Source organism: Mustela putorius, unplaced genomic scaffold (genome assembly GCF_011764305.1).
Source record: "Mustela putorius furo isolate JIRA1106 unplaced genomic scaffold, ASM1176430v1.1 tig00000174_pilon_pilon_pilon, whole genome shotgun sequence".
NCBI lineage: Eukaryota > Metazoa > Chordata > Mammalia > Carnivora > Mustelidae > Mustela > Mustela putorius.
This window is the reverse complement of record NW_025421304.1, coordinates 17773853-17799475: the sequence shown is the minus strand read 5'-3', so window position 1 is coordinate 17799475 and position 25623 is coordinate 17773853. Positions and strand designations below refer to the sequence as shown.

Sequence of the window (25623 nt, the reverse complement as noted above, 5' to 3'; positions counted from 1 at the left end):
GTTCAGGCTGGGCATCTGAAGGGTATAAATTGGCAAGAAATCAACATCTGTAGGAAAGGGAGGAACCCCAGCCTCGGACACGCAAGTAGCGGGAGCCAAATCCTGCTTCCTCTAGCGGGTTTCATCTTCCCTCTTTACATGACAGCTTTCTACAACAGAAGATAAATGCTAAATATTGGAAACAAATGTGCCCACTAGTTACAAAGTAAAAATCAAGTAAAAGAAGTCAAGCCAACATTTAGTATTTTATGAAAGGAAGAGAATTCCTACAAAGTTCTTAGAGCTTACACGTGAGGCAAAAGGCTTCACGGGTTCCAGTATAAAAACAGAGCCAGAGAAGGGCGCCTGGGTGGCTCAGTGGGTTAAAGCCTCTGCCTTCAGTTCAGGTCATGATCCCAGGGTTCTGGGATCGAGCCCCACATCGAGCAGGAAGGCTCTCTGCTCAGCGGGGAGCCTGCTTCCTCCTCTCTCTCTCTGCCTGCCTCTCCGCCTACTTGTGATTTCTGTCTGTCAAATAAATAAATAAAATCTTTAAAAAAAACAAAACACCAACTGAGCCAGAGATCTGGCTGGGCTGGAGGAGAGCCTACAAAGACAAAGGACACACCCAACACCCAACCTCTAGGTGCAAATTTAAAACTCAAGGTAGGGGAAAAAATCCAAGGGACAATTTCCCTTGTGTCTTCCTATTTCAGAACCAGGTTAGCAAACCCCTGTGAGGTGTCTGGCAGCATTTGGTTCAGCCTGAGAAATGGTGTCCTCCACCCACTCTCCAAAAAGCTGCTGTTGCCCTGTTTACACTGTTCTCTAGGGTACTCACATGATTGAGAAATTTGCTGTCTCGTGTGGCCCAGCCGATCTGCATGACACCAGAAGTGATCACGGTGACTTCGTAGTACCATACCCCCGCATCCACGCAAAAGGTGCAACGCACGCTTTCAAAAGAGGAGGCATCGCAGCGAGCCTGGCAAAACCAAAGTGTGCGACAGCCCACCATCAGTGCCCGAGACTGTGGAAGTTAGGTGAACACCCAGAGGTGGAATGTCTTTTCCTTATTAAAGCTTCTGGTGGACACTCGTTTCTTTCTCTGTGCATCCTCAGTGACACAAAGTGCAAAACAGAATGAAGCACACATATCTCTTTTGTAGCTTTACATCTAGGGAGTTCTAACAGGGCTGGAAGGCCTCAAAGATGGCTGTAGTAAGCATTAACGAGGGCTACTTTTTGAAGTACCCTTCCGATAGAATCTTTTATGATTGCATCAACATGGCCTAAGCCTGCACTTGTTAGGATGCAGAGAGGGGAAGACACTGAAGGGTATAAGATGGGGTACCTAAAAATAACTGAAAGCAGAAAACTACGGCAGGCATTTGGCAATAACTTAAGATCAAAGAGCTGTCTGCAGCCACTCTTCAAACGGCTCTTTAATCTTGACGCGTCTTGTGCCTGATGGTGCCACCTTCCTGTACATAAGCAGCTTTCATCAACCTGCACCACCAAAACGGCAGCATTTCCAACATACAGGAGGAAGGGAAGCGCTAGCCAGAATATAACTGGTAATGCAGGTATTCAAAAAGGAAGGGCCTCTTTTAGAAACACTAGTCTCTGCACCTTTAGCTGAATAAAGAGGCAGAGATTGAAAACAGACATACTTAAATCAAATTGTCTATAGGGAACACACTGAGGGTTGCCAGAGGGGAGGTGGGGGGTGGGGAGAGACTGTATTAAATGGGTTGTGATGAGCACCAGTGTTGTGTGTTAGTGATGAATCACTAAATTCTATACCTGAAATTAATATTGTACTGTATGTGGACTAGAATTTAAGTAAAAACTTGAAACTACAAAAAAAATTCAAATTGTCAAATATTAATAGTGCTTACTATGTGTATGGCACCAAGTGGGATATTAAGGAGTTAAATAACACCTCAGACACCCTCTCCCTGCCACTTCCACCTCTACCCACTCTTGGAATATGACATAAAACTTCCATCTATTCTGCAAGAAATGGCTCTTTGTTCAGAAGCAGGGTGTGAAAATGAGAACAAGCTCTTTCCCCTGCATGTTCCATCCATGAAAGCTTTACCTCCAAGCCGTGAGGCGAGATCTTCAGGTACTCGCTGACATCGTTGCTGTTCAGCATGGCCCTAATGCTATTCAAGTCCACTTTCTCATAGGTCAGCTGCCTACTGTCTTTTAAAACTGCAAAAGAAAAAGTGGTCATGTTTCTAAGGCAGGCTCTTGTGGGAAAAACCTAGTGTCATCGTGGGCTGCCATTCCAGCTATGAAGTGGAGGTGCCCAGAAATGGCAGGACAGGTAGGGAGACTTCAAACCTTGCCTTTCTGCTGTACGACCGTATGAGGATCAATCAAGCAAAAGCTGGGACAAGCTACGACGGCACTGCCAGGTTTCTGCTTCTATTCCCTGTATTTGTTATTGTGCATGTAACAAAATGTACTTTCTACTTTTCTGGAATGATTCTGTCATGGGAACCATACAGGCTGAGCACAAAGCAACTCTCCACAACATTGTGGCAGGAGGAAGGGTACACACATCCGGCCATGCCTTAGCACATGTGCTAACTGCGCTGGGGGGTGGGTGGTGAGGATTTAGTAGCAGGATAGTTTTAGTTCTAGCAGCCCTTGAGGAGATAAAGAAAAGCCAGGAGCAGCCCTCTTGGTGTAGGAAAGATGTGTCTTGAGTTTTGAAGAGCCGTATCAGGACAGGGAGAAGAGTAAAGAGAGGGAACTCCAAGTGAGGGAAAGGCCTAGCGAGGTCAGGATGACTGGGGCCTACTTGCAAGAGAGTGAGGAGACAGTCTGTAAAGGGAAGAGCTGACTGGACACTGCCATCTGATTAACGGCCCGGATACACCAGGAAGTGCGGTACCAGTAAAAGTTTCTGAACAGGAGAGCGCTGAAATTAGAACTATGCCATATAATTTTCATCTGGAGGGTCCCTAGAATACTTTCCTGCTACAATATGGCCAACCGACAATATCAGCCTTTTCAAGGAAAGTGTCACACTCACTGTTACAAAATGAAGAACAGTGATCCTGTATAAAGAATGGGTTTGGACATGGAAGCAGGAATTTTAACAAAGGACAACGCCTACTTACAGAGATTGTCTAAGCTCCACTGGGCACAGAAACCGACTTGACGCTTCAGATAATCAGGATCATCAGCCCAGGACTCCAAGGTGACGAGTCGGTCACTAATACTGGATTCAGAGATAGTCAATTTATTTTCACCTGTTGGGGAAGACAAGACAACTTGAATCAACCCTGAAAGAATAGGAGGATTTGCGGGGCAGGTAAGGGGTAGGAAGGAGTGAGGAAAGGCCATCAGAAAACGTGGAAACTAGAATAATGACATAGTCCAAGAGCCTCAACTATTTTCTGGGAAGTAGCAATCTCATCACTAACTTTTTAGCTATAAAAAGTGAGTAACCATGGTCACAAGTGTTGATTCTTGGGTGAGAAGACTCTTGGCTTCTGTCCCTGTTCCATTTTACTGGCCGTGAGGCATCTATCCACATAAAAACAGAACAGGTACATGTCTGATGAGGCTCAGAGCGTATATGCTCATCCAGTAAGTAAGAAAAATAAGATTTTTAACAACCGATACAGAAGATCATTAGTGCAATAAGTCACTATACCTACTTGTCTGTGCAAACTTTTCCAGTGCGATAAGTGCAAAAAGCATGACTGTGGGGTGGGACTGTAACTTCTGAAAGACAATAAAAGATAAAAAACAAAAAGCAAAAACATCATTCCCCTGCAGAGGTGGCAAGTTAGCAATTTCCTTTGTACCCAGTATGTGCTAGATTTGTTGGGAGCAGTCAGAAAACTTTTACTCTTCTATGTCTTCAGTTGTCTGTTTGCTAATACTGTTAGTAATGAGAAACCAAGATGGAGTCTCATAAAATCTCCTATTATTTTTTGGAAATCACTGGGTCCATTGATAGATATGCAGATTTCAAAAGTATTTTGTTAAAAGTACTATGTTATTCTACTTAGTAACACTTGTATTAGGGCTTTGCGAAATAAGACTATGTTCATTCTTACATTCATTTAAGCAAGCAAACAGAAACCGAGAATTGTAGCTAAGAATGACTTTTATTCAGAGCCCTTCAAGGGTTACCCCAAGCTCCAAAATGATAAATGAAAGGAACAACTAATGGCTTAGTTTTCAGTCTGTTCTCTGAAAGGAACTGCACAAATGCTGATGGTGGGTGGGAGAGCGCTCTTCCAGTTACAGTTAACTTCCCATCACAGGTGTTCCCCTTTAAAGAAAGGTCTTCCTGCTTAACATCACACCTTCTTGCAGCCATCCTTTCCCACAGCTCCGTTAGGAGCAAAGGAACTCAGAACATGCGATGATTCCTACTCACTTCCCTGGGGCTCAAAGGTTCTGCAAAGCTCATATAACCACCAGTCTGCCCCACAGTAAAGCCTGTTCAGCACTCTGCTTCTTGCCATACCCACTTTTCAATCCCTCTGTCTGGTTTTGCAGGCCCCAAGTCCTCCCCACGAAGCTGTCCAGGCCCATCCTCCTGTCTCTGAACACTGTCTCCTGATCAAACAATTCTATGTAATATGCCAGGAGCAGGGCCATTCCTATCTCTGGGCTTCTGCTGTTGATGCCTTTAGTCAAGAAACCCATTTTCCCCTCTGGGGTGCAGGGACTAATCCTGACCTATGATGTGATCCCGCTGATGGCCCAAGTTCATGAGGAAGCCTGTTTCTCACAGCTCTCTCAGCTCTCACCATCCCTATCTTCCGCCCCTCTCCGTCACCCTCTCAGAACTCTTATGGTACTTAGTCTGAAGGACACGATTTTGCCCTTAACCACATCCTGTCATAAAATGGAGGCTAAGTGGTTTGTCTGGGTAGGGCAGTTTTGTTCCCTCAGTCAATCAGGAAGATTCTTGAGAGCAGAGGACTGTTATACTAATTTTGTATCCCCACAGTGCTTGCTTAGCATAATGGTGTGTGTTTTAAGTACATATCATACAGGTACTGAGAAATAAGGTCTTTCAGATGTTGAAGAAGGCCAGTGCTCACTAGGCCTACAAAAGTAATTTTTACAAATACAGACCAGTCAAGTCTGCAGTCGGCCCGTGTGAGCGATCTGACAGCACCACCTCAGCAAACCACGAGCTTCACAGACAATAGATCAAATACTCTATGGCAACAGTTAGAAGAGCGGTAGCCAGGGAGGGAGGGAAGGAGTAGAGATTTATAGACACTGGCAATCTGACCTGACAGTTTCCTGGCTGGGAATGCCATGTAATTTTGTTTCCACTGTGGAGGTCCCTACTACCATTTGGCAAACTCTAAGGACACACACAAAAGCCAGTCATAGTAGCTATCTTATGACTAAATTTAAAACCAGACCAGTTTGGCTGCTTTTGCTTGTAATGAATTCCTATCCCACCCTCATTTTTTCTTTTCTTTTTTCTTTTTTCCTTTTTAATAGGAGGGAATAGATAAACACTCAAGAAACACCTGCAAATAAAATTTATAACCAACTCCATTCTCTGTGCCAGTGGTTAAACTGCCAATTTTAGAAAAATGCACAGTTGTAGATGACTGAGAAAAACTGGCTTTGATACCTTACTTACCAGACACTGTAGCAAATATTCCAGTATTCCCGGGCTAAGTAAGCCTATACTTGCAGGACCTAGACAACACAACAAACATGAGATATAATGAAATGGGCCATATTCTTTTTTATCAGTAATTATAACAATAAAATTGATTTGTGAACTGTTTGACAGCTACTGTCATGCACATGGTCTTATTTAAGCCTCCTGCTCTGAGGCAGGGAATAGCAGTGTTCCCATTTCACAGCTAAGCAACTGAACCCACGGTGAAGTGACTCATTCCAGTGCACTTGGGGTACACGTGGAAGAACCAGAGCCAGCATCCAGATGTCCTGATTTTGAATTCGTTGTTTCTTTCTTTCCTTTTTTTTTTTTCTTTTAAAGATTTTACTTATTTATTTGACAGAGAGAGACAGTGAGAGAGGGGACACAAGGAGGGTGAGTGGGAGAGGGAGAAGCAGGTTTCCCATTGAGCAGGGAGCCTGATGTGGGGCTTGATCCCAGGACCCTGGGATCATGACCTGAATTGAACGCAGACACTTAACAACTGAGCCACCCAAACACCCTGAATCCGTTGTTTCTTTCACGATACGTGATGAACTAGCTGAGGTATTCACCTGTATTTGGATATTAACTTGCCTAAAGTGGGTCACGTCCATAAGCAAGTTAAGTATCTGCTTCTCTTCTCAGGAACTGCTCCAATTTAATGTTCTTATTCCTCTTCCCCAACTTAGTATGTCTCCACTATCTGGCTGAACTTTATAAAGTAAATACATGTATCTTATCTATTATATGCATAAATATATAACTACATAATCTTTATTTTACTGAATTTAGCCTTTTATTCCTAATTTTAAAGCACATAAATAAAACTTGTTCTTTTAAGTGTCCCTCTGAAAATCCTCAAAGCTAAATTATATTGCACTCATCTCTTTGGCCTTTGAGTAATTTTTTCCCAGTAAGTTCTGTCCCTAAATTTTTATTTACTTATGTATTTTTTGGTGGTGGTGGTTGGGACAAAGACCTTCCTTTCTGGTACAACAGGTTTGCTTAAACACCTGCAGTGCAGTCTTCTCCTTTATGTCAAACAAGTGAAGATCTTTCCTGGTAGAGGTTCCCAGAGTTACCTGCTAGTTTCTCAGCCAAGCAGCCTAGGACTGCAGATGTGTTCCTGTGTTTGGCAGGATGACCCGAGTCCTGGCAAGCTACTTCTCCATTTAAATTGAGAATTTCAGTCAATTTCTGGAGTGCATCCTAAAAACAAAAATGTACAAGTGGATGTCATAAATAGATTACTTAGGCTTTTTTCCCCCAAGGGAATAATTTGAGATGAAAGCTACCTTGCCAGCTATTGAATTAACTCAGAAGGAACATAAAGAAATGATATAATCCACCCAATGATGTCATTATTGATGGGAAATGTTATTTGATCAACCTGGAAGTTTTCTTACATGAATTGTTAAGATTTCCCTTCATTCAAAATGTACCAGTTGTATCAAAAATACATTATATACTCTTGAATCATTAAACAGACTAAATTCACCCAAATGCCAAAATGACTGATAACAACTGGGCCTTAGTAATGTTGAAGTAAAAAGTGACGTACAATTTTTTTTTTTTTTTAAATCAAGCAAGAGCAAATCTCACCAGAGTTTTTGATGCAAATTATAAAAGAAACCCATTATAAGCTTAGGGACTAGGCCAAAGGCTTTTCTCTTCTGTCTGTAATGTTTTCCATGCTGTGCCTAAATGTCTGAGGCTTAAACAAATGAAAGATACCAGCATCCAAAATTTGAAAAAACGGAGTCCATAGAACATATGGACTAAGATAATGAAAGTTTGATACTTTTGTTCTATATAAGGGAAAATCAAGGTTATGCCAGTCTTTAATATGTTTAAGACTCACAAGTACTTTCAGTGTAACAGTTTTTTTTCTCTTAATAGGAAACATTAAAGAAAACCTTTTGTAATGAGAAAACTGTTTAGCAGGGGGTAAGAAAATAATCAGCTCAGCAACGTTCTCTTTTATGAACGTTCTCTTTTAATTTCAAATACAGATTGCCATTTCAGATATAAATGCTTTCATTTTTAATATTTTAAACTAAAGCTTTATAGTAAATTATTGACAGAAAGAGGATGTAGCACTTCATTAGTAATAAAAGGCAAGTTTACATAATAAAGTTGATACTGAATGAAATAGACCCCAAATGTATAAAGAGGAAACACATTATGTCAAAAGTCTTTGTGGATGTTCATCCTGTGTTTAAGCATAGGTGACAGTTTCATAAAAGCCAAGTATTGACTCACTTTAGTGGGCAATGGACATTCATCTAGTAACAATGTTATAACAGCTGGTCCCAGTGGATCTTCCAATGGAATAACTCTGATTAAAGACTGGACAACATCCAACCATCCTTCATCTAAGAGCAAATCAAGAAGATTCTATGAATGGAGCGACTATTTTAAAAACGTGAAAATACAGAACTTATAACACAAAGTGACTTCACAACAAAACAGAAACAATTCTGGCTTTTAAGCAGCTAACACTGGCATGGACATCGTCATTAATTGTAGTCATCATGGTAGAGTCATAGATTCTTAACTTATAGGAGCCTGGTGATTTGGAGGAATCTTCGTTTGGACAAAACTAAAGGTATGGTCCTGGGTTCTCAAATTATAACTAAAATAGTTTCAGCACCTTATTTATAACATAGGCATTTACTGAGGAGATTAAGTATCCGAAGCAGTTGGCTCTAATTTCAGATGACACTTAGGAAATTGAGAGACAAAAAATGTTCTCCCCATTCTGGAAGGGCTATGGTCAAAGATCTATCAGATCCCCCCAAATTTTTCTTTTAATAATTTTGGTGAAATAAAACCAATACTGAGAAGTATAGTTATATATTCAGGATGCAGTATACAGTGGCTATTAATTATTACCCCTGTACAGGAAAATTTCCATACACTAATGGCTTTTTTTCATGATCATGTGTGTTAAGTACTTTTGGAGTCTTATTTAAAAAAAAAAAAAAAGTGGCCACATTTTTTCATAGTCATTAACTCATTAGAAAGTATTTTAAGAAAACTTTAAGAAAAGAATACCTGTTTCTGCCATTTCGTGCAATGTGATCATTGAATAGGGAGGTTCCTGATCACTGAAAAACAAATAGTCAAGATATCAAAAGTGAAGAACTAAGAAATAACAATTCCAAATAAAAATTCCAACTGAAAGTGTGGGAGTGGAGAGAGAAAGAAGAAATGCATATGGGGAGGGACAGAAGAGACTGCTTCAGCTCCACTCTTTATACAACACGCATAACATGAGCTCATTTCTAACGACCCTCTGTGATGGCCCACAATTCAAATGAGTGGGAGGGCTTAGGAAAGGACCACCACTGGCCTGAAGTAAAAGCACAGGACTAAAACTGGAGGCCAGATACTTGCTTTCAGCTTTCCTTTAGAGGCTCAGTGCCAATGAGGTCAACATCATCTCCCTCCAACTTACCTCAAAAAAACACCAGGAAGGGAGATTATAATCTCAACAGAGGATTTATGGAAGCAAGGACCTACATAAACATCTTCATGTTTAAGTGTTCTTCTGGGAAATATCACTATTTGTTTGAACTTCATAAAATGGGTGTTAGAAGAAAAAGAAACCAAACTTAAGCAAGGAGCTATTTAATATTCTAGACACTGGAGGCACCTGGGTGGCTTAGTTGGTTAAGCATCTGCCTTCGGCTCAGTTCATGATCTCATGGTCCTGGGATCCAGCCCCACGCTGGGGCTCTTGGTTGAGCAGGGAGTCTGCTTCTCCCTCTCCTCTGTACCTTGCCCCGCTCAGGCTTGTCCCATGCTCTCTCTCTCAAGTAAAAAATTCCTTATTTTTTTAAAAAAAGATTTAAAAAAGAGATAGGGTGCATGTGCAAAGTGCACAAGCAGGGGGAAATGCATGCAGAGGAAGAAGCAGGCTCCTGGCTGAGCAAGGAGCCAGATGCAGGACTTGATCCCAGGACCCTGGGATCATGACCTGAGCTGAAGGCAGATGTGCTTAACTGACTGAGCCACCCAGGTTTCCCGTAATTAAGTCTTTAAAAAAAATTCTAGACATTGCTCTAAAATGGCATTATATACCTTAATTCAGTGGGGTTTCAATCTGTGATCCCAGGAATCTTAAGGAGGTGCATTAGGGGAGCTTCAATAATGAACAAAATACTTTCCATCAAATAATGGTAAATCTAATTACTCAGGGAATACATTCACATTTACTTACATACCGTGGCTCTCTGTTTTACTACGAAGAAAACTGCAAAAACTATTGTCTTCAATCATTTAATCCTCAGAAAAATCTTGTGATATGGGAATTATTAAGTTCATTTCAGGTATTCATTAGGTACTGCTTATTTGACATATCCTGTACCTTTCCATAACTAAGGGAAAATTCGCATTTAAAAGATTTGTCTTAAATGGTATAACTGACTGCTTACAAGTATTTCTGGAGAGCAATCTGGCAATAATGAAATTAAATGTACCCAACAATACTAGACAAACTCTTACACAGGTTATAGATGCATATGAGGTTATTTGCAGCAGTGCCACATTTGTAGGAACAAAAATTTGTAATTAGTCAAAGTGACCATCACCAGATTACAGGATAACAAAATAGTACTTTCAAGCATACAAAGGAATACTCTGCAGGAGTCAGAAGCAGCTGTAGCTTTACACACAGTAACACAGGTCTCAAACATAATGTTAAGAGAAGTTAAAAACAAGATTTATACAACTGTATCACTTATGGGCTTTTTTTGTTGTTGTTGTTCTTTAACATATTTATTTGACACAGAAAGAGAGAGAGAGAGAGCACAAGCAGGGGGAGTGGCAGAGGGAGAGGGAGAAGCAGGCTCTCCGCTGAGCAGGGATCGTGCGGGGCTCTATCCCAGGACCCTGGGATCATGACCTGAGCCAAAGGCAGACACTAAACCAACTGAGCCACTCAGGTACCTCACTTAGGTAAGTTTTTAAAATCACACACAAGACACTAATATAAACTTCCTGTACAGACATAAATATATGGCAGGCAAATTGGAAGAACATACCTTAAATTCACGAGAATGGTTTCCCACTGATATTTGGATAGTGGGGGGCAAAGGAGACAATAGGGTTAGGGGAAAAGGAAAAAATAATAAAATTATGACAGAGTCAGTGACCAATAAAGACTATAAGGACCTCAATTCTACACAGATGCACTTAAAGGACACCCACAACCTTACATTAAAAAAAAAAAAGATAAAGTTCTTCTTGGAACAGAACTGGAGCAGAAATTCCTGGTGGGAGGGCGGAGCTAAAGTCGTAGGACACTGTGGCTCACTGTCTTGAAACTAGACAGAGGTGACCAGGAGCCACAAGCCTGCATGGTAGGCAATGGGGACCAAAACCCCACCTGTGAAGCTTGGACAGGGTTCCCCACTCAGTGAACAAAGTTGCATAAGTTATGAATGATCATATGAGCTACAACTGATAACAAGCCCCGAGTCTCCAGTGACAGATAAGGCAAAGAAAGCCATGCAGCCCAAGGAAGGCGTGGGCTTCTCACAGTGACGTGGGAACTCGGAACCACCAATTTTAGGTTCAGTCATAGCCTGAAGGTGGATGGGGATGACAATGAAAGTGATGGGAAGAGAAGATAGGCAGAAAGACAGTGTGACGGAGAGGGAGGCAGCACGCGCGCGTGCACACACATGTGCACACACACACACACACACACACTGAGAAAAAAATTCCATCAGGACTCTGTATAGTTCCAAACCATATGACAATCTGAGGTCATATGACCTCAATATGAAGTCTCTACCAAAAAAGTGCAAATAATAGAACTTCAAAATGATTTTAAAATGAATGTATTTAAAGTGTGTTTCCTACAGCAACTGTCTCATTACAGCTTTAGAAACTGCTCTCCTCTCGGAGCAACGTCACCCCTTCCTAAGTAATAAGCAGAAAGAGGAGAATGATGAAGGCCCATCGCTCTCTAACTGCGACATCTACATACATCGTTTTATGTAAACTTGTACTAAGTCCATCTATCCTATCGTTCACGGTTAGCTTTAACAGCCTTATCAACTTTATAGGTTATGAAATTCGTCTCCTTCAGTAGCTTCTCAAAAGGAAGCTACGGTGACTAGGTTTGTAACTGTCTGAAGCCTGTTTTGCCATTAGAGTCTCTAACAGGTCCCGTCACACTTGCTGCTCATCTGCCCTATTTGTCCATTCTCAGAAGAGTCATAGTGATAATTCGGTACATGCAGGTTTAAGAGAAAAGTGACCCTATTCCTCAAATTATGTATACTGCTCACTTCATGTACTTCATCAACAAGTTCCACTTATAATCTATAATATTTTCTAAGATCTTGGAGACAGAGCTCCTACCTTGCTCCCACACACTCTTAATCACTCTTTTAAAAAATATGGCAAAGTATTCTGTACCTGTTTTTTTAATGAGCTTAAAGAACACTGCTCATGGTTTACTTCCTTATTCGGGAAGGGCAACTTCTCATTATAATTTTATGGTATGTTTTAAATGTCACCATGAAGAAACTTTAAATAACAGCTTCTAGCCCCTTGCCTGGGGTTGAGGGGTGAAAAATGGCATAGATTTATATTCAATAAATATTTTCTACAAAAATATGAACATTAAATTAGTTGGGATACCAGAAGTACTGCAAAGGCTGGTTTAATAAACTTAGGGAGGCCTTTCTGAACTGGTTATGGAGAATATTTGTAAGAGCCACCTTTCCCTAGCATGTTCTACAGCAGATAGAAAAATACGCAAAACAAATTTATTTCTATGAGGGAAAAAAAGCACCTCAGAAAAATATGCACAGGTATACCTTGCTTAATGCTCTAATTTTGAGGAATTAAAACTGGATTTTGATAAATGTGATGATCAAATAGTTAGATAGTTAAATTAAGAGAGGCTAAAGCAAAAAGAACCCACATCTAACTTAAAAGGAAAACCCACATTGGGGCGCCTGGGTGGCTCAGTGGGTTAAAGCCTCTGCCTTCGGCTCAGGTCATGATCCCAGGGTTCTGGGATCAAGCCCCGCATCGGGCTCTCTGCTCAGTGGGGAGCCTGCTTCCTCCTCTCTCTCTGCCTACTTGTGATTTCTGTCTGTCAAATAAATGAATAAAATCTTTAAAAAAGGAAAAAAATTTAAAAAAAAAAGAAAAGAAAAGAAAACCCACAAATGATCATCTATTAAGCAACTAGAATGTACAAGGCACCACGCTAGATTCTTTATATATATTATCTCGTGATAATCTCTGTAAGAAAGATTTTCTTATGTCTTATAGATGAGGAATCTGAGGCTTAGAGAAGTAACTCTCCCAGTGTCATGTAGCTAGTTCAAGAGCTCAGCCAAAACCTGAAACTTGGTCCATTGTGGTTCTAAAACTTTTGCTCCTAACTACTGAACTATGGTTAAGTCAAAATATTTTTTCAACTTGAACCATGTTCTCCCATTTCACTGTTATTCAATCTGGGATTTCACAAGTAGAGTTAGACAAAGCAGGGGAGAAATAAAAAAGGTACAGGTGCGCCCTGCAGTTTCAATTTACAAGCCTCCCAAATGGATCTAAGATGGCCAAATGAGGGATACAAAAAGGGAGGAGGATACTCTCCTTGACCCCGTCCTTACATTGCCAACAGAAAGTGCATGCAGCTATGCTCTTGGAAAAATAACTCATCTTGACTCTGTGGTCAGTGGTGTAGACAGGCAAGCAAGGTAAGAGTTGGTCTCCGTGAAACGAGTTCCTACTGCAGCTTGCAACACAAACTCACTCCGTGTTTACTACATGCCCTAATGAAGATCGTAGCTTTAATTAGTGTTCTCTGCTATTGAAATGTTTAGACATTTCCAGATAGTAGTAGATGTAGCAAGTAAAAACATCAAGCCTTATAATTTACTCTGCCACTGGAGGAGAAATAAAATATTCTCCCTTGCCTTGTAAGCTCATGGCTTGGTGAATATATTCTAATGAAAGGAAGAACCCCAAAGTTATGGTTCCTGTAGAACATTTTTCATTGCAGAGGGGTGACTAGGGAGTCAGATACTTACTTATCTACAAGAGTCCGTATGACTGCTAGTGTGTCCAGCACTAGCCCATCTACATTTTGTTTCTTTCTCCTTGGCTCATGGGGTCCTCGGCCCCTCCTTGGTGGCCGAACAGGATCCCGGGGTTGGCTCCTCGTGTCAGCAGTGGGTACTGCACTGTTCTCGGCCTGCTGCTGCTGGGTGTCTACACTGTCTTCTGCTCCGCTGTCATCTCGGCAGATACAGGAATTACCCATGGTAGCAGTGGCACCTCTAGTCCCCAGGAAGTGGGCTATGTGCTCCTCAAGAGTCAACAGCAGACCCTGGCCAAGGCTTCTGCTCACTAAGAACACGGCCCAACCAAAGACAATCATTTAGATAGTTTTCAGTTTTCCAAGTACTGTTTTCATAATCTGGAGTCGAGGAACTTGCATTCTATTTGTTTTTAACAACTCAATGTGGAAGAAAGTTGCAGAACTGATCTTCAGCATTATCAGTTACAGGGAATCTGGGTCATCCAGTGGCAGTTCTAAAAGAAAGGGAAGGAAAAATGAATCCAAGTTCATTTGATTACTCAAAACTTTCTTAGTTTGATTTTGTAGGCATTAGGATTACAATGACAAACCATCTTTGGTTATTATAGGTTTCCAACACAAAGAGGTACCTTTGCATAAGAAAATCAACAATTAAAAATTCCTTTTTATCATTATAAAGTTGATTGCTAAACCATTCCCATGTAAACAGGAGTTACCATTTTTTTTTAAAAACCCGTATGTGTGAGGAGCACCTGGGTGGCTCAGTGTGTTAAGCCTCTGTCTTCGGCTTAGATCATGATCATGATCTCGATCGAGCCCCGAAGAGGGCTCTCTGCTCAGCAGGGAGCCTGCTACTTCCCCTCTCTCTGCATGCCTACTTGTGATCTCAAACGAATAAATAAAATCTTAAAAACAAAACAAAACAAAAAAACCGTGTGTTTGGTTCTACCCATACAGAAATACATTAGAAGAATGAGTTTCAAGGGCTCCTTCTGTGGATTCTGAAAAATGAACTTTTTAAATTTAAATGTAGGAGAAAAGTTAGATGTTTCAAGCAGACTATCAAATTACAGATGTTTGTTGCTTACAAACTTATGATACAAATGATATAGCACCCTCTCAATATCCAGAAGAATAAAAGGCAGAGTGTTTCTCTTGAATGCAGTCACCAAACTGCACAGATTTCCCATTTGGAGGGACTCTTGAGAATTTACAGAATTTACACAAGCAGTTACAAAGTTTTTCTGTTATATTAGCAAGACTGGGGAGAGGTTACATTTTCACAATGATCAGTCTGTTGTAGGACATGTCTGATACAAAGTTACAAAGAAGGATGCACCAGTTCTCTTTGTTTAAAAATACTGACTAAGCACCTTGTGCCCCCACCATGGAGGCACTGGGAGAACAAAGGACAAGGCACAGCCCCTGTCTTCCAGGAATTAATGGATGGCCAGTCTCATCCCATACAGTATGTTCATCAACAGAAAACCTAATGATAGAAGCTGCTCTTCATTAAACCGAGAAAATCTGGTTAGGTTTAGAAAGGAGAATCTGGAAGAAGAAAATGGACAGGGTGGGCTTGGTAACAGAAAGTAATCACACCAAGACCTGGAGACAGGGCCCATAAGGGCACAAATGGACACATGAGGAATAGAGACTAGATTATTGGAGACCAGACTCTCTACATTTGGTTATTTATAATTAAAATTGCATATATTGAGTACCCACTCAGGGGCAGATATAAGTAAAATGTGTAATTCAATGGAATTGGAGGCCAGAGAAGTTACTTCCATTATGGGGACAGATTTGTAGCAAATTCTTCTAAATATCTGTGCAGTTTAATTACTGCTCATGGAGGAAAACCGAAGCAAAGGAGACAGATGGTGATAGAACGTCTTTACACATACATATAATAATCTAATTTGTATAGAGAGGGGAGGGACAAGAAAAGGAAGGGCGCGAGGGGGATGGGAAGTGAGAAGAGAGGCAACAGACATTATCTCCCTCCAGATTACCAAGACAGCAACGGCCTAACCATATAATACCATTGGTGTTCTTTTCCCCCCAAACAGTCAGGCTGTCTTTAAAATTTGGAGATTATACTTAAGAGGATGTAACTGGAGTATGTTTACTGGAGTATGTGTCCACATTCTAAACCGGAAAGCAGTCCCATTACTGCAGGGACCATGGGAGACAATTCCCCCAGATGGCAGATAACCAAGAGATTTCAGTGCTTAAAGGACAGGGTCCCTGGTATAAATTTCAGTTGATCTTATACATTATGCTTCTTTCTGAAAAAGACCAAAACCTAACGTCCTTCTCACACAATTTTCAGAGGATACTGTTCAAACAATTCAGAGGACAGGGGGTAAAGAATCCAAGGTTTTCTCGCAGGTCTGCCCAGCTGATATGCCCCTAGTGCACTTCCTTGAAATGCCCAAGTATTTACTAAAACTTTATCTGTTAACTTTTTAAAACAAAAAATGGATGCACGCTTATTTTTAAGACCCAAATGCTGCATACAGTCTATAGAAAAGTGAAAGCTGCTGAGAAGAAAGGCTTTCTTCATAGGCCATTCTCTTTCCCAGAGGTAACCCCTGCTAAAAGCTTCATGTGTCTGTTTTCATACCTATTATTATATACTCACAAAACTTTTTTTAAAACTTAACTAGGACAATGCCATGACCATTGTTCTGTGGTTTGCTTTTTTCTCCTTACCAACACCTCTTTCTACACGAGAATTTTTAAAACTACTCCTCATTCCAATTAAGACTGTATCAAAATCCATGCTGGATTGTCATAGTTTCTTACTATGCCATAAAAATCTGTGTCTAAACCAACTAGTACTTTGGGAGTGGTCCAGGATTCAATACAAAGGAACTCTGGGGATGCTTCGTCTCCTGGCCAAGAGTTTCTTACTATGCCATAAAAATCTGTGTCTAAACCAACTAGTACTTTGGGAGTGGTCCAGGATTCAATACAAAGGAACTCTGGGGATGCTTCGTCTCCTGGCCAAGTGCTTTCTAACCCTAAACTGCTCCATGGTGTCAAGGTTACTAGAGCAGAGGAAATTTCACTGGCTTCTCTAAAGCTTCTGAGCCTTTCCACATGCTCAGTATGGAAGCTGGGACAGGCATGACAAGCAAATAGCAGTGTCAGTCCAGCCAGACACATTAAATGGGGACACACTAAGGAAGGGAGACCAATCAGGTATTAGAAAAAATTGATAATGATTTGAGAATGTCAAGGTGAGATTAAGTCCCAGAAAACAAAGTGTTAGAGCAAAGAAAACAGAGGATCCTTACAGCTTAATACCAATGCTTGTGAAGCTATTTAGATTAACAAGAAATCTGGGGAATGCCTGTGAGAAAAGCAATGGGTTAAAAAGTTTGTTGAATCTCAGTCTTAAACATCATTTCATCCAAAATTTTTTTGCTAACTGGATAAAGAATAATCTATGCAGATTTCCTTTTAATACAGTTCCAAAGTACATGGAAAATATCAATACCTACAGCTATTTTTAAAAATCTGACTGGGGCACCTGGGTGGCTCAGTGGGTTAAGCTGCTGCCTTCGGCTCAGGTCATGATCTCGGAGTCCTGGGATCGAGTCCCGCATCGGGCTCTCTGCTCAGCAGAGAGCCTGCTTCCCTCTCTCTCTCTCTGGCTGCCTCTCCATCTACTTGTGATTTCTCTCTGTCAAATTAATAAAATAAAATCTTTAAAAAAAATAAATAAATAAATAAATAAAAAATCTGACTAAATTTGGAGGAAGATGACAAGAATTCAGGTTTTTTTTTTTTTCTATTTTCATATTGAATTCAAGTGTAGTTCAGGTCAGTTTCTTCCAAGAGTCATTTTCCCTAAATGAACCAGAAGATGATGCCAATTACAAAATTTGCCATTAGAGGAAATGAAGTAAAAAAAAAATTAAGTTTTCAAATATTTTAAAACCAAAGACTTTCTCTTTTAAGGACTAACTGTAAAGACCAGGTGTAAGGAAGAGGTTAATTAGGTGGGAGGAGCTGTGAGGCACTTCAAAGGAAAGTCTATGAAACATGCAAGAAAAAAATGAGAGCTGGCATCTTTAAAAAATCTCCTGAAATGAACATACAGAAAATATTAAAACACTTTTTTATTATTCTGATAATTTATATATAAATCAGGATTCTTTACCATTGAATTCTTAGTTTTTTTGTTTTTAGATTTTATTTATTTATTTATTTTTTAACAGAGAGAGAGAGAAATAGAGAGCACAAGCAGACAGAGAAGCAGGCAAAGGCAGAGGGAGAAGCAGGCTCCCCATTTGAGCAGAGAGCCCCATGTGGGGCTCCATCCCAGTACCCTGGGATCATGACCTAAGCCAAAGGTAGACATTTAATTGACTGAGCCACCCAGGCGCCCCACATACAGAGAATTTTAAGGATTACAGCTAAAGGCTAGGGACATTAGTGAACAAAGCATATGATCCTTTAGATTTATTCAGCGTTCAAGAATGTATAGCTTTTCATCTGGAAATCTTTGTCACTTGTGGTATTTTTCTCAGGGAACAAACTGTGAATACTTTAGGCAAAAGACTGGGTAATGAAACTAAACAATTATACTTCACACAGCTTTGTTTTATCTCCTTCCAAAAAGCATTATGTGGTCCTCTTCCCAAGGGCCATTGTTTGAAGACAGTATGAGCCTACAGATCTTCTATAGGACGCCAGAGGCCAGCTCCAGCACAGGGCATGGTCTTTGCAGTCAGACAGACTGGGCTCAGGTCCCAGCCCTGTAATACAGCTATGTAGTCTAATTACCCTGGCTATTGACATACTTTAAAACACGGAGATAATAATAGTTCTTACATAGTACTATAGTGAGGATTAAATGTAATAGAGCATGTCATACATGTGGCACAGAGCCTAATGCAGTGGATCCAAAAATGCAAGATGTCATTATAAAATGAGTAACTAAATAATCTGGGATGTGGGGACTCCAAAATAAGACCTGATTTAAGAACACTAAGATAATTAAAGAAATTATCTTTTATAGTTCTCATCTACTCTATACTAAAATAATTTTTACGTATCTATACTTGTAGACAAAGAAACTTGGGAGGCATTGTAACTTAATCATCCCAAAGGCGGTGGGCATTAGAATTGCTAAGGTACTTCTTTTTTTTTTTTTTTTTTTAAAGATTTTATTTTTATTTATTTATTTGACAGAGAGAAATCACAAGTAGATGGAGAGACAGGCAGAGAGAGAGAGAGAGAGGGAAGCAGGCTCCCTGCCGAGCAGAGAGCCCGATGCGGGACTCGATCCCAGGACCCCGAGATCATGACCTGAGCCGAAGGCAGCGGCTTAACCCACTGAGCCACCCAGGAGCCCGCTAAGGTACTTCTTAAAATGCAAATTCCTGGGTCCACTCCAAATCACCAGAATCAAAATTTCTAGGATGTGGCCAAACGTGTTCTCTTAAAATTCTCCAATTGATTCTGACGGTGGCCAGGTCTGGAAATCATTGTGTTACAGTATCTAACACAGAACCTGTCACAACAGGCAGGACATACGGATGGAATGAAGGGACAAACTGAAACACTACAGAGTGATTCATCTGGGGTCAAAGAAGTTAATCTCCCTTTCCAGAAAAATGGACTAAGCCTATCTTCGCACATAGCCTTTTGGAGAGGGCAGCCAAAGAAACCATCAGAATACAGTTACATCCATTAAAGATTATATACAGTATGTATCAACATGGTGAGTAAGACAGCTCCCTATGTTTCCCACCAGATCCACCCTATGAAGTATCATAACTTGCTTATGGGTATTCTGCTTATGGGTAATGTCATTCAACTGCTGACAGGCAGAATGGAAAATGAGTAAGAACAGAGCTTATGTAAAGGCAAAACATCTCAAATACCTGTATACTTCCCCATAACTTTAAGACTACTTAGCATTAGACTGGTCGAGTCTCAATTTTGAGGGGGGGAAAAAAAGCTAGTCACATAATTTAAATAGACATGACGATTAGATCTGTGGCTGTAGCAATCATCAACTGATTATAATGATACTGCTGGAAGCCACAGCTTAGACACTTTTTCCCATCTAAATGATAATGCTTTGTAAATCATTATACTGTTCATAGCCATTTTGCTGCAAGAGCGTAATTATAATCAAGCATTTCCTTTTACAAAAGAAAGCGAAGGCTATTTTTTCCACTTCTATATCACTTATGATTTGTTCAGTTTTTACATTTTATCTACTTTAAAGCTGCTTTGAAAGGAAAAAAAATCAAAGTGAGCTGCTCAGTAAGTTTAGTGTTGAAGTGGTGAGGTCTGGTAGTCAACACATAGACCTCTACCATCGTAAACAGCTCACCACAGAGACATCTGGCCAACTGTTCTAACCCTGTCTCACAATGGTCCAGGAACCAGTGATTCACCTCTTCAAATATTTGCTTGCATTCAATCATAATACAGCTCAGTGGCATTAAGAAAACTTTCTTTTCTCTGAAAATAAGACTTCAGGATTATGCTGCCAAGAAAGGAGAAGCTGGTTAAATGAACGGCCATAAGAAGAAAAACCAAACTTTGGGCATGAAATTACTACTGCTGTCATCTTTGCCTCATCATTCCAAAACAGTGTTACAGGATGCCATAATTTTTTCCAGTCCACTCCCCAATTCCCAAAGACTAAATCCTTCAGGATGAACAGTAACAACATGTAATATACTGGAAATTTTAATGGTTTTCTTTCCTTAGAAAATGTTTTGGATTTTATCCTAAGGCAGTGAATGTATTACAAGTGATAGCTTCCAGTGTCATATTTAGTGCCCCCTCAACATTTTATTATGAACAATTTCCAATATAGAGAAAGCTGGATTTCACAGTGAACATCTATATACCCACCATCTACATTCTAACAATATTTTATTACAGTTGCTTTATTACATACCTACCCATCTCTATCTGTCATCAGTCCAGCTAATTGGTTTTGATGCATTTTGAAACAAATTATAGGCATCAGTATACTACCCCCTAAATCATTCAGCATGCATATCACCAACTGGACTTCAATATGTTTTTAGAAGTTAAAATGTACACATAATGAAATATACAAGTCTTAAGCATATATGTACCAATTTCTTTTTTTTAAGATTTTATTTATTTATTTGACAGAGAGAGAGATCACAGAGAGGCAGGCAGAGAGAGAGGAGGAAGCAGGCCCCCTGCTGAGCAGAGAGCCCGATGCGGGACTCGATCCCAGGACCCTGAGACCATGACCTGAGCAGAAGGCAGAGGCTTTAACCCACTGAGCCACCCAGGCGCCCCATATGTGCCAAATTTTGTCCAAAGCATACACCTATGTAATTCAAACCCTATCAAGGTAAATATACCCATAAATATATTTGCTTTTAAAATATTCTACAGGACATCCCAAGCACCATAATTTTTTTTTTTTACTGAAGATTGTGTTTAAATGGGGGGAAAACTGGGCGCCTGGGTGGCTTAGTTGGTTAAGTGACTGCCTTCAGTTCAGGTCATAATCCCAAGGTCCTGGGATTGAGTCCCACATCAGGCTCCTCCTGGTCTTCGGGGATCTTGCTTCTCCTGCTTGTGCACTCTCTGTCTGTCAAATAAATAAATAAAATCTTAAAAAAATAAAAACAGGGGCACTTGGGTGGCTCAGTGGGTTAAGCCTCTGCCTTTGACTCAGGTCATGATCTCAGGGCCTGGGATCAAGCCCTGCATCGGGCTCTCTGCTCAGCAGGAGCCTGCTTCCCCCTCTCTCTTTGCCTGCCTCTCTGCCTACTTGTGATCGTTCTCTCTCTGTCAAATAAGTAAATAAAATATTTAAAAAATAAAAATAAAAATAAATGGGGAAAACCTAGGAGATCAAGATTATTTGGTGGTACAATAAGTGGATAAGAAAAGTGTCTTATATGTCAAGAGTATACTTGCAAGTTGAAACAGAAACCACCTGAAGACACTTTAACAAGGGTGTTTTTGTCTCTAGACTCTAAGGCATCTGATCTGCTCTGGCTGGGTGGGGGGGGGCGGTGGTGAGAGGGGAAGATTGTGAAATATTTGGTTGTAACTTCACTTTTCCTCCAAAAAGAAAAGCAATTCTGATAATAAGATATTTTTACATGTCACCTAGGTGTGCAAAAACTGTCTGCAGTGGCACTGCCACTTGAGGTTTAAGCCAGACAGGGTCCTGTTATCCCTGGGATTTTAACTAACTTTCACAAGGACTGGGTGATTCTGATCCTTCTGCTATACACAGAGGTTAGTTTAAGAAAGTATGTCTTGGGGCGCCTGGGTGGCTCAGTGGGTTAAAGCCTCTGCTTTCAGCTCAGGTCATGATCTCAGGGTCCTGGGATCGAGACCCGAATCAGGCTCCCTGCCCCCTCTCTCTCTGCCTGCCTCTCTGCCTACTTGTGATCTCTGTCAAATAAGTAAATAAAATCTTTAAAAAAAAAAAAAAAGAAAAGAAAAAGTATGTCTTTGGGGGCACCTGGGTAGCTCGATTGGTTGGTTACACATCTGCCTTCAGCTTAGGTCCTGATCCCAGGGTTCTGGGATCGGGCTCCCTGCCCAGCAGGAAGCCTGCTTCTCCCTCTGTCTACCTCCATAACTTGTGCTGCCTCTTGCTCTTTCTCTCAAATAAATAAATCTTAAAAGAAGAGAAAGTACATCTTTGAAGGGGGGAAGTAGTTAACTTTTATGGCTGATCTGGTACAGAAGGATTATCTTGAAAAAGCTTCTCCTAAAATGTTAAGAGCTTTTTAACTTGGTAGCACTAGTATCTGTGGTCAAGTGAGATTTTTTCGCAGAACAAATTATAGAATACAGCCCTGACCTGAAACAGCACAAAGGAGAAAAGACAAATCCTTTTAGCATTTGAAAAATGTAACAAGAAATAAAATTTAGGGCTGGGATAAAGTAAGGAATTCGCAGAAGCAAATAAAAGCAAAAAAGGAAAACTAAATGATACTTGCCTGATCTGAAAGACTGAAAAATTTGCCTTGAGGGGCACCTGGGTGGCTCAGTGGGTTAAGCCTCTGCCTTAGGCTCAGATTATGATCCCAGGGTCCTGGGATTGAGCCCCACATCGGGCTCTCTGCTCATTGGGGAGCCTGCTTTTCCCCCTTTCTCTCTTCCTCCCTCTCTGTCTACTTGTGAGCTCTCTCTATCAAATAAATAAGTAAAAATCTTAAAAAAAAAGAAAAAAATTTGCCTTGAACCCAGAAAGGTAATATTATGGAACAAATGAGGTAAGTCCCAGTGATCAGTACAGAGGAGAAAAACAAATGCAGTACTCCATACTATTTGACATCCTCCTCCCCCCACAGGAGGCCAGATAACAGGAAATCATAAAGATCTGTTAATTCAAACACATTCATGATACGCAAATCAGAGGACTTTACTATTACAGAGAACTCTTTGCTGTTAAAACAAAATGTGATGACAGCATGGATAGCAACACTTTCCTTAAAGAGATCTATTTAAAACAGTATCTGAAGTCATTCAATCGCACACTCAACTGGATATTTAGTAGAAACTAACAGTAGTCAATAAGTATTTTAAGTGAATTTATTCTAAAATCTGTAAAAACCGAGGGTTTCCAAAGGAGTTATCACTTTGAAAAACTCAGACGTCATACAATAAATATAAATCCAATACTTATATGCAGGCACCACGCAAAGATGAAAGGAAGTCCCTCATGCTCTTGGCAAAAGAACGAAGGACAGCAACACAGCAACACTGAGCGCCTGATCCATACTACAGTACCTGCCATGGAAGCCTATGGATAAAGAGTCAGGTCCGTGAGGTGGAGACCTCTCCCTCCACCATTTTTTCCTGTGGAAAAGGAACTTAGTGACTTTCAAGTATCTCTCATAAGCAAGTTTTTAGGTGACTGTATATACCAGCATTAGCAAAAGGGGAATGGAAGATTTATACTTGTGTTGCTACACATTTAGGTATACATTAAATTACAAGGCAAAACATTGTTGGTGTGAATATTCTCAACCACACAGTAAAAGGTTAACCAAAAGCCCGTAAATTGATAAAAATGAAGCTCATAGTACTCTCAAGGGGGTGGGGGGGGAAGGAAGCACAGTGGAAAACCAAGATTCATTTGAGACAATACTGAGGATGATTCCCAAATAAGCACCCTTCCTGAATATGGCAGGAACCCCCATTCTGCACGGGACATGTAAGCAGCTCTGCTCTGATGTCAAGTTTCCCGGGATAGACTCTGGGAGACAACAGTAAGCTCTAATGTTCTACTAGTTTTAGTTTATGAATACCATGTTTTAGTAATTCTTAATAATTCACTTGGTAGGTTATTAATAAGTAGCCCTTAGGCATACATAAGTATGAATAACTATGAAGCAAGAAGAACTGAAGAAAGGAGCGGTACTTCTCACAAAGAAGGGTGGAGTGGAAGCAGCCATACTTGGAGAGTGACTGCATGAAGGAGCCCAGGAGAGGAAACTTAACTCTTCAGGAGGTGGAAGGGGTAAGAAAAAACTAACATTGAAACATTAAACTGAGGTAATACTAAACATGCCAAGTAAGGTGTTTCAAACCTTCTATTTGATGTAAGACACATGAAATTATGCCTGGAAACTATCATTTCAAGCAACAAGAAAGTTCCATGCAACGTTCATTCATTAACAAACTTAAGGAGTGCATCTGTTCTTTGCTTTTTCAAATGCATTCTCCATTTTCAAAAGCTCAGTAAGGGAGAAAGGAGAATATTCTCTAACAGCCAACCACCATTTATAAAATGATTGCTTCCTTTAGCCTTATATATATCACACAGTTATATACAGTTATCTACAGTTAAATATGCTTTTACAGGGCGCCTGGGTGGCTCAGTGGGTTAAGCCGCTGCCTTCGGCTCAGGTCATGATCTCAAGGTCCTGGGATCGAGTCCCGCATCGGGCTCTCTGCTCAGCAGGGAGCCTGCTTCCCTCTCTCTCTCTCTCTGCCTGCCTCTCTATCTACTTGTGATTTCTCTCTGTCAAATAAATAAATAAAATCTTTAAAAAAAAATATGCTTTTACATATTTAACTAGCAAAAAAAAATGGACAAAGAAAAATTTCACAATATGTAACCTTTTTCCTAATCTTATTTCAAAAGTTTTTTTTTTTTTTTTTTTTTTTTTTTTTTTAAGATTCTATCTATTTACTTGATAGAGAGTGAGTCACAAGGAGGCAGAGAGGCAGGTGGGGGGCAGGGGGTGGGGGAGAAGGTTCCCTACTGAGCAGAGAGCCCAATGCAGGGCTTGATCCCAGGACCCTGAGATCACAACCTGAGCCAAAGGCAGAGGCTTAACCCACTGAGCCACCCAGGCGCCCTTCAAAAGCTTTTGAAAAGATGACTTATTGAATAGATAAACCAAAGGGAAAATATTCATTCTTTCTGCACTCCTAAAATTGTACAAGTCTTCTTCTAATAATTGGGGCCCAAGTTTTAGCACTACTTCCTGACTTCCTCTTGTTTTTCAGTTTTCTAAATTGTACACAAGGAAAAAGCTATCCAAACTCAATGGTAAATGCAAAAATGCCAAATATTTGAAGAGAAGCTCAACTGATAGTTTACTACCCTCAAGTAACTCTTTGAAATAGATTGCTGGTTCCATTGTGGTTCCCATCTGTGGTGCCTAATGATTTGCCATTTACATTTTCAGCCCTGTGACTCTCATATCTACTTTACAAGGCTCTGACCACAACAAAGCAGAAAACTTCCTATTTAAAGTAGCAATAGTCATTACCATCCATAAGAATTCCTAATAATTCCTCAAAGTATAGATAGAGTATCAAGGTGAGTTGTATTTTAAAGGATGCAAAGTGACTTCTCACTTAATTAAAAAAAATTACTTCCCATTATTTTTCTAATTCT

At 40.4% G+C, this 25623-nt stretch overlaps 1 protein-coding gene across 2 annotated transcripts in view; it reads right to left on the bottom strand.

Annotated features, from left to right (window-relative positions):
- The window catches only part of RSPRY1 (ring finger and SPRY domain containing 1), a 46420-nt gene that overhangs the window by 17763 nt on the left and 3034 nt on the right, over positions 1-25623 (bottom strand). For both annotated transcript variants that reach the window (XM_004744236.3, XM_004744237.3), the window contains exons 2-10: positions 13714-14218; positions 8708-8760; positions 7913-8025; positions 6733-6859; positions 5624-5682; positions 3660-3726; positions 3117-3248; positions 2084-2199; positions 821-964 (exon numbers count right to left, since the gene is read on the bottom strand). In XM_004744236.3, the coding sequence (XP_004744293.1) occupies positions 821-964; positions 2084-2199; positions 3117-3248; positions 3660-3726; positions 5624-5682; positions 6733-6859; positions 7913-8025; positions 8708-8760; positions 13714-14063 (1161 nt within the window). In that variant the 5' untranslated portion in view covers positions 14064-14218. The remainder of the gene's footprint in view (positions 1-820; positions 965-2083; positions 2200-3116; positions 3249-3659; positions 3727-5623; positions 5683-6732; positions 6860-7912; positions 8026-8707; positions 8761-13713; positions 14219-25623) is intronic.